At 40.0% G+C, this 9661-nt stretch overlaps 1 protein-coding gene across 7 annotated transcripts in view; it reads right to left on the reverse strand.

The window, feature by feature from the left end:
* LOC102752919 (putative RNA-binding protein Luc7-like 2) overlaps positions 1-9655 on the reverse strand; it is a 60029-nt gene extending 50374 nt beyond the window's left edge. For 2 of the 7 annotated variants that reach the window (XM_006777110.2, XM_015572670.1), the window contains exons 1-2: positions 6666-6717; positions 6473-6559 (exon numbers count right to left, since the gene is read on the reverse strand). Coding sequence is in view for 3 of the 7 variants with exons in the window: in XM_015572672.1 (XP_015428158.1) it covers positions 9549-9609 (61 nt within the window). In the remaining 4 variants the exon portion in view is untranslated. Of the gene's footprint in view, positions 1-6472; positions 6560-6665; positions 6751-9548 lie in introns of those variants that run through there. The other 5 variants (XM_015572672.1, XM_006777106.2, XM_006777105.2 and 2 more) reach the window with 4 other exon arrangements.
* Between the last annotated feature and the right edge of the window lie 6 nt (positions 9656-9661).

A 9661-nucleotide genomic window follows, 5' to 3' on the forward strand; every position in this document is an offset into this window, starting at 1 on the left:
ACCATGTAGGGGAAAATACACGAAATAACATTTGGTCATTCTCATAAGTCTCTGAATTGTCTTTGTACTTTTTAAACAATTTTTTAAAATTAGACACCTATAATCAGTATCACAGAATTCATCACTTAAAAAAATAAACAAAACTATTCATGGGTAAAATTCTTCACTCCCCACTAGACTTTCAGTCCTTCTAGGATTCGAGTCCTATGTCACTACTTTACTGCAGAGTCAAAAGACAACAGAAACAGCTGAACCGGTTTGGCTCAGTGGATGGAGCATCGGCCTGCAGACCGAAGGGTCCCGGGTTCGATTCGGTCAAGGGCATGTACCTTGGTTTCGGGCACATCCCCAGTGGGGGGCGTGCAGGAGGCAGCTGATCGATCTCTCTCATTGATGTTTCTAACTCTCTATCCCTCTCCCTTCTTCTCTGTAAAAAATCAATAAAATATTTTTAAAAAAAGACAACAGAAACAAATATGTCCATCATCTCTAAGAAAAGGAAAGGAAGAAATAACTAAAGCAACTCAGCAATCTGGTGATATTCAAGAAAGTTAAGATTCTATTCCTATTAGCAATTGTGATACCCTAAAACACATCAGATAACAAATATACTGAAGATCACGTCTGGGGAAGTATCCCTTCTAATACTGAGGCAAATTAAGCTGTAACACAGTAACTTCTCAATTTACAAATACATGGTTTCTAGAATCTGAGGTGGATCAACTGTTTCCTAGTAAGTATGCCCTACTTTTTCCAGTCCATAACGTAGACTCACCACCACTTCACCCCTCTACCCCCCGTTTCTAGTCCAGAGGTTATCTTTAATAAGCACCTTTCCCTATAACCAAGCACCTTTTCAATGTCCTACTATGGAGCAGGTTGGTGAAATCCTCCAGAACTGCTGACCACCACACCAAAACACTAATGGAAGGGTGACAAATCAAGCCAAGAAGTAATTTTACCTAAGAAGCCGAGATGGACCTATGAATTCCTACATCTCTCCATCTCACAGTGTGTATTTCCAGCCAGTCATTTCTCCTTAGGGGCGTCACTATATACAGTTCAAGCAACTTTCTTTTCACATGAATAACCAGTATTTTTCAAGTATGGGATTTGTCCAAAGAATGATTTTAGATGTTATTTGATTTCACCAATATGACGTTTTAAGCACCACTCAATCACTTGGCGGTGATTATTTATTATGTCAAGAAAAAAGTGTCCACTGGAGCTTAATAATGTGTTTAATACATCTAACAAGTTCTAACTTTTAGCATAAAGTATGTGACAACAGAGTCTAGTTATTTCTTATAACACCATGTTGTTTTCATTGTATTTATTTTTTCTGGGGCACAAACTTTAAAATTAACTTGAATTTTTAGAAAGTCAGTTGACATAAAGAGAAAAATATTAAACAGGAAACAGGACAAAAATAGTAAAGGGGGCCCAGCTGACGTGGCTCAGTGGTTGAGGGTCGACCTATGAACCAGGAGGTCACAGTTCAATTCCCAGTCAGGGCATATGCCTGGGTTGTGGGCTTGATGCCCAGTGTGGGGCATACAAGAGGCAGCCGATCAATGGTTTTCTCTCATCACTGATCTCTTTCTCTCTCTTCCTCTCTGAAATCAATAAAAATATATTTAAATAAATAGTAAAGGTGTTATTCTGTGTGACTAACATTTGGGAAAAATTTATCTAGAATAAGGTTTCTCAAACTTTTAATGTGTATCAAAATCATAAGAAAGGCTTCTTAAAACAGATTGCTGGCTCCACCCCCAGAATTTCTGTAGGCCTGGGGCAGAATCACTAATTTTGGCTTTTAACAAGTTCCCAGGTGATTCTGGTCTGAGGATCACACATTGACAATCATTGATCTAGAACAAAGCTTTTTCTTAAAGAGCAAGATAGCAAATTATTTTATGCTTGCAGTATGTCTATTGCGACTCAACTCTGCTGTGGTAAGGCAAAGAAGTCACATACATTATGTACACAAATAGGCATGGTTGTATTCCAATAAAACTTTATTTACAAAAGCAGGTGGGCCATAACGCCAGCCTTGATCTAAAACATACCCTCAAGTAAATGAAAAGAGTATATTGTGTAACCTAATAGTTGGACAGAATACAGAAGCAGTTAAACAACTAGATAGACTATAGATAGCATCCAATAAATACCCAGTCTATTTTATTGAAAGGCAAAGCTTTGGAAAGTTTAACTTTGAAAGAGAAGGCAGGTCTGCAGAAAACTGAAGTCTCAGGAAGATAAAAAACAAAACAATTTACCATGTTCAGGAGACAAGACAAAAGACTCAGTAAGGAAGGCGTTGGTGGAATAGTGGTGAGCATAGCTGCCTTCCAAGACTCAGTAAGGGCAGCTGGTTAAATTCTTTTCCTGTTAGAATGCATGGATCAGTATCTAGAGTGGTTTGTTTCTTTGCTTGCTTTTGTGTGTGTGTGTTTAATATATTTTTATTGGTTTCAGAGAGGAAGGGAGAGGGAGAGATAGAAACATCAATGAAGAGAATCATTGATTGGCTGCCTCCTGCATGCCCGCTACTGGGGATTGAGCCCACAACCCCGGCATGTGCCCTGACAGAAAATCAAACTGTGATCTCCTGGTTCATAGGTTGACGCCCAACCACTGAACCACATCAGCTGGGCCAGAATGATTTTTTTAGGAAAAAAATTTACAGACCCTCTTCTCTAGCCCATGTTGAATAGCAAATTATGACATTCAACTGACTGAGCTACGTATTACTTTATGATGGCAGCTCTGACTTTTCAAAGTTGTAAGTTATTCAGTTAAAACAAAAACATTGAAGCTGTAGCCAATTTCAGAGTTTTTACAAGCTACATTTCTCTACAGCCTCAGTAAACTTACAAAATTATTAACTCATCTATTTTGGCCTTCCCTTCCAATTTCTACACTAGTGCTGCTACTGCACGAGACTTTAAACCAGTTGGGAAATGTCCGGACCACATAGGGCCAGAGAAATCATTTGGTCTGGCCCTGCCAAGGTATTGAGTTAATTAAATGTTTGACCAAATATAGCAGGCTAATTTTTAAGTTGATAATTTTATATGGCCCACGAATGATGTTATAAATATCCAAATGGGGAGGGGGGCGGGACAGGAAGGGGCCAGGCTAGAAGGGATCAATGGGGGAAAAAAGGGGACATCTGTAATACTTTAAACAATAAACATTTAAAAAATGATTAGCCCTGGCTGGTTTGGCTTAGTGGATAGAGCATTGCCCTGCGGACTCAAAGGTCCCAGGTTCGATTCTGGTCGGGGGCATGTGCCTTGGTTGCGGGCACGTCCCCAGTGGGAGGTGTGCAGGAGGCAGCTGATCGATGTTTCTCTTTCATTGATGTTTCTAACTCTCTATTCCTCTCCCTTCCTCTCTGTAAAAAATCAATAAAACATATTTTTTTAAAAAATGATTAAATATATGTGTGTGTGTAAGTACACATATCCTCTATAATAAAACCCTAAATATGCAAATTGACCCCACAGTGGAATGATCGGTTGCTATGATGTTAACTGACCACCAGGGGGCAGAAGCTCAATGCAGGAGCTGCCCCCTGGTGTCAGTGAGCTCCCACTGGGGAGTGCCACTCAGCCAGAAGCCTGGCTCACAGCTGGTGAGTGCAGCGGCAGTGACAGGAGCCTCTCCTGCCTCCGCTGCAGGCAGGTGGTAAGGAGTGAGGGGTCCCAGGACTGTGAGACACATGTCTGACTGCTGGCTTAGGCCAGTGGGGTCCTGGTCTGGGAGAGGGCGCAGGCCAGGCTGAGGGACTCTTCTCCCCCGCCCCCCGCCCCCCCAGTGCACGAATTTCATGCACTGGGCATCTAGTATATATATAATCTCCAACCCAGCCAGTGGCTCAGTGGTTGAGCTATGAACCAGTCGGGGCCCATGCCTGGGTTGTGGGCTCAATCCCCAGTGTGGCATGTGCAGGAGGCATCCAATCAATGATTCTCTATCATTAATGTTTCTATCTCTCCCTCTCCCCTCCTCTCTGAAATCAATAAAAATATAAATATACATATACATTTATATATATCCAAATGGCAAAAAAAAGGTTCTTTACCCCTGCTTTGAACCAAAAAGGAACAGAATAACTTTCCGCGGGTACTGAATCCACAAGGTACCTGTGAGAAATTTACCGAATCACTAAACCTAACCCTGATCCCTGATCCCTATTTGCCCTTGATTTCTTGCCACCCGTCTTGAATATGTAGCTCTCACTATCATTTATGCTTATTAGACATTTTACCCAAATGAAACCAAATCAGAGCATGTATTTGCTGCTTATTGAGCTTATGCAGTGACAGACAAAATGATTTTTCTTTGGTTTCAATTTTGTTAACTGAAGTAAAAGAATGTCTCAAAATCCTAAGGTTTTCTTGACAAGGAGAGCTAAAAAACTATAAAGAATCCAAGGACAATGCAGGTTTATATGAGGTGATACTACTGTTTTCTGGGCTGTTCTATAGATAGGAAAATTGTTTTTTTAAATAAATTCACTATGTGGGTGTCAACAAAACTTTCAGTATTTTGATATGCCTGGACCTCTGATTAAGTCAAATATTTACTAAAATTCTGTTTAACCTTTTTTTGTTTAAATACTGTTCAACCTAATGTCTGCTAAAATTTCTCATGCTGTTAAAGAATTTATAAGCTCTAGAGTAAGGAAATACCCCATTACTATTTTTTTAAATGTGTGCTTGTATATTAAAGGCTATGCCTCCTTCACTTAAAATAAACAATTCAAGTGGAATAGAAGAATGGCTTACAACTGATCAAGAAATAAATGATTCATTATGTTAATGAAGAAAATTAAAACTAAATGCTCTCGATGTTGATGATAAGTCAAGGAACACAGATTACAGTAAACATGATTTTATGAAGAAAATCCACTGAAGAAAATACTGCTTCAATCCTTGATTAAATAATTTATTTTGCAGAAAGGCATCAATGTCATACTGTCCTATAGGTTCAACTGTTAGGTATCACTACTTTATATTAGGAACAAGTAAATGATTTTCTGTACTGTATTTTCCTGGTTACCGCCTAGGATGAATATTCTTTTAATTTTACATCCATAAACTACAACTACCGTACAATATAATGGATCAACAAAAATATTAAATTCTGCCTTGCCGGCATGGGTCAGTACGTAGTTGAGTGTCGATCTATGAACCAGGAGGTCACAGTTCAATTCCCCGTCAGGGCACATGCCCAGTTTGGGGGGTTTGATGACTGATGTGGAGCACACAGGAGGCAGCCTTGATGTTTCTCTCTCTCTCTCTCTCCCTTCCTCTCTGAAATCAACAAAAATATATATTAAACATTTTTTCAATTCTGATTAATGTACTGTATTAACTGAGGAAGTACAGCATCATATGTTTAGGAAGATGACCCTCAAAAATAGCTAAAATTGGCAGGCTGATGTGGTTCAGTGCTTGAGAGTCAGCCTATGAACCAGAAGGTCACAGCTCAATTCCCAGTCAGGGCACATGCCCAGGTTTCTGGCTCAATCCCCAGTAGGTGATGTGCAGGAGGAGGCCAATCAATGATTCTCTCTCATCACTAATGGTTTTACCTTTCTCTCCCTCTCCCTTCATCTCTCTGAAATCAACAAAAACAAAAAAATACAGTATTTATTAGTAAAAATAAATTTTTAAAAATTGGCTAAAATTATCTGAAAGCTTTAACTTGCTCCTTATACTCCCTAACCATAATGGACAACCAATGATGTTACAAAATTCTATTCTATATGCTACATACTATTAGTCTACTGGTTATTTTTCAGGGCAGATTTTCATTCCTCGGCTATTTTAACCTTTCAGAGATGATCTCTGATCCCATTTAAAGGTTATAGCAATTAAGAGGTATGAAATCCTCAAAACTACCTTCTATAACTTCCCTAGTTAATAAACTAAGAATGTTATCTAAATTCACACCCTCAAGTTTATTTAATCCCTATCCTTGTACCCTGCCAGGCCTGTCTGCAGTCAGAACCAGAGATTTAATCATAACTAAAAACTGTTTTTGTTGGCAAAAGGACTTTAGCTAAGGGTCATCCTTGCAATTAACCCAACTCAGCACAAATGACCATAGTCTGTGTGAGGACACTGGGTTCCCCAAGTGTCACACAGACAAGTCTCTAACTGCTGCTTGAATTTCCCTGGGCTGCTTTACTGCTCTGTTTGCAAATGGAATATGTTTAGGGAAAAATCAATTATCCCTCTCCCTTCTTTTAATGCTAACAACTAAAACAAAGATATTTATAAAATTTAACATATTTTACACTTCATATAAAATGATACTGATATATATCTACTTATGGGTCCTCCCTTCTAAAAAACTTTATGTTTTTCAACATTTTTTTAGTATAACAGGAAATTGCTTGGTTTCCCAATTAACAAATTACAGATTTAACTTGAGGCAAAAAGGTTAAGTGACTTACCCAAGATTACAATTAGAGGTACAGCTGGGGCTAGAAACAAGGTCTCCTGAGTCTCAGCCCAGTGCTCTTTTCCTTAGCCCATGATGCCTTATCAGAAAAATCCAAATACAGTCAGACCCCCAGTTACATGGGTATGAGTTACACTGATTCACATATACAAACTTTATATAGTGTGACCAATGTTTCAACTCACGCGGTACCCTGCTTCCATTTATGCAGTATGCCAGGCATCGGCACGATTTTCAGTGGCACACAGGCGGTTGCCACCACCAGGGCCCTAGGCAAAATTGCAAAGAAGGCAAAGTTTGTCTTTGGCCCTCCCACCTCCCTTATACATTCCTCTCCCACCTCCTAGTCATCCCCCTGCCCAGCCTCCCAGCACCATCATGCTGCCCTCTGGTTATGCAAAGCCCCCCACTGCCACCACTCACCCAGGACTGTCCTTTCTGGAAGTGCCCAGTGATCAAAAATTACCTCTCCATTTCCCTGCCACTAAAATTCCTATTCCTGAGGATTTCAGTGAAGTTTAGATAATCTGAATGATTTAAATAATTCAAAATAAGGTACATTTAACAGACTTAAATCTCCAAGGAGTTTAAAAAGGAACTAATTAAAAAGATTTTGGGGAGGAGCAAAAGGAGTAAGTCTTTTATTGGAGGAGGGGGAGGTGCAAGGTAGTCTCAGGACACTAAAGGTTGAGGGAATTACTGCCACCATGTGTCCCACTATCCTAGAAGACAGTGGTCTCTAGGATTAAAATTTAAAAACAAAATTTTTTTTGAACAGGGCTGCCTTAAATACCTCCTACCTACCTTTTCCATCTCTCTCCCACCTCTTGGATCCCCAAATCCACCTCTTAGTGCCAAAGACAACCAACAGCAGTCCCTGTAAGCTGTTCCTGTGTCCAATACAAGGCTTCCCATTATAGAATTTCAAATTACATGGTCTTATTGAAGAACATATCCATTTTCTCTATGCCTGAATAACTTAAGTTGACTATATGCTAAAAAAGAACAATCCTAATATTTAAAGGCCTTAAGTCATAAAACATGTAAACTCATTAACTATCTGGTTTTCTGGTTAGAAGGAAAAGAATGTTCTGATTATTATCTTATACACATAAAAGAATTTCTGTATCTAAAAAACATTCTTTTCCTTGAAAATAGTATGTTTCTTGCTTCTGGCCCAACACAGCAGTGAATATCCAGTCATTTCAACTAAATAATATTGTGGACTCATAAACATGAATTCATTGGTAAATCCTTTTAGTCTGGAGGCCAAAAAAAAAAATCCAGTAACACACAAAAAATAAAAATTTATTTGTATATAAAACAGAATGGATTTTAAGAAATCCCTGTTTCTGCTGACTACATACAATACACACATTTTTGGTTTAGCTTTGAATGCTACATTAGCTGCCTAGTTCGGAAATTTATCAGCTGATAGTAGAGTATTTTGATCCAACTACCCACCTAGTAAAATTAGAAAATTCAATCCATGCAGAAGGTACCAAAAATGGTATCCATCTAGGACTAAAAAGATCATGTAAATGACTTCTGCAATTTTAATACAAAGATTATTGTCAGCTAAAATCCTATATTAAGCCCCTTCACAATCCTGTCTTCATAATAAAAAAGGAGCAATGTTAAGACATGCTGCAGATATAAAATGACCATTCTTATCTAAAGGTGAAAAATGATAACAGGTAAGTTCTTCCAGTGGCATTTCAAATTAATGTTTATTTTCAAGGGTTTACTACACAAATAAAATTCATTTCCTTCCCAATCTTCCCCTCCACAAGTATGTTTGCCATCTACACCTATTTGTCTATGTGATCTACAAAGAAAAGTTCCCAATATGGGTTTTAATTAAAACTGAACTGTGAATACTGAAAAGCCATTCTTTAAATATGCATTGCCAAAAATATTTGAACTCAATAAATTTAAAAAACTTACTCACATATTTTGCTGCAAAGCACTCAAGAAGAGCGACTTAAAATTTTAAGTGTCTTTTCTCTTACATCAAGCAATAAAAATAACTTAAGAAAAAAAGCATTTCTTCAATGGTTAAGAAACTACCAGGACAAGCAACATATGAAAATAAACAAGTGTTTTATTTCATTTTCAGAAATTAATGAACTACACCTTTCCTCCACAGTAGCATGGATTTGAGCTGAATTTGAAAGAGTACATTACTAATTATCATCAACAAAAAAGCAACAGCATTTCTTATTTGGAAATTCTCTTTATGACAAAAAGATATCCAGCAATTAGTGGTTTTCTATACAAATTCTAACCTGAATGCCTAAAAGAATCGTTCCCTTCAATTCTACCTCACTGGGCACCACATTTTCAAAATGGTTCTAGTTGGGGCACATGCAAGATGTGTCAAATTAACTGAACAAAGCCTCTATTAAATTGTCTAACAAAATGGAGGGCTTTCAGGGGAAAAACGGGCCATAATTTTTTTTTCATAAAATGGGGCTAAGCACACCCACTCAAGAAGCCATGGTTTGGGTCAGATATTTTCGTAAGAATGGTTGTTTCTGAGGGGGTTGAGAGTGCATTTCCAGGACTGGGTTTACAGCAAAGGTTTCCTCCGGACTCAGCTAAGGGGGGGGGAGGGGGCGGTTCTCTCTGGATGCTCTGGAGGACGGCGGCGAGAGATGATCCCAAAACTCTGGGTTAGGGATTAGTGCAGGGGGCGGAGGCTCTAGCGGTCCGCAGGTACCTAATTCGACCACAAAATGGGCCGCCCTACTACGCAAGAGAGACGTGGGCTCTCCGGTCCCAGCCAAGTCAACACTGAAGGCTCAAACTCTCCCCCTTCAGCCTCCAGGCCCCGCCTAAACCCATTGGCAGCAGTTCCCGCCCCTCAAAAAACAATCCGCTCGGACACCGCCCCCCCAGCCCGACTGCCCAGCCCTGATTGGATGGAAGCGGAGCCGGGACCTCGTGTTACCAATCTGGGAGCCCCTTACTCAGCCACACACACAAGCCCAGGTGCGCCCGCCGAGCCCCTTCTCCTCGCCTTTCCCGTCCCCTCCCCCACCCCCAGGGCACTGGCAGAGACTTACCGTCCCGGGAGGTGCCCATCAACTGGTCCAGCATCGCGCGCATCTGGGCCTGCGCCGACATGGCGGCGGCGTAGCGGGCGGGTGGACAGGCGGGGGTGGGGCGCAGACCGGGC

Source organism: Myotis davidii, unplaced genomic scaffold (genome assembly GCF_000327345.1).
Source record: "Myotis davidii unplaced genomic scaffold, ASM32734v1 scaffold329, whole genome shotgun sequence".
Lineage (NCBI taxonomy): Eukaryota > Metazoa > Chordata > Mammalia > Chiroptera > Vespertilionidae > Myotis > Myotis davidii.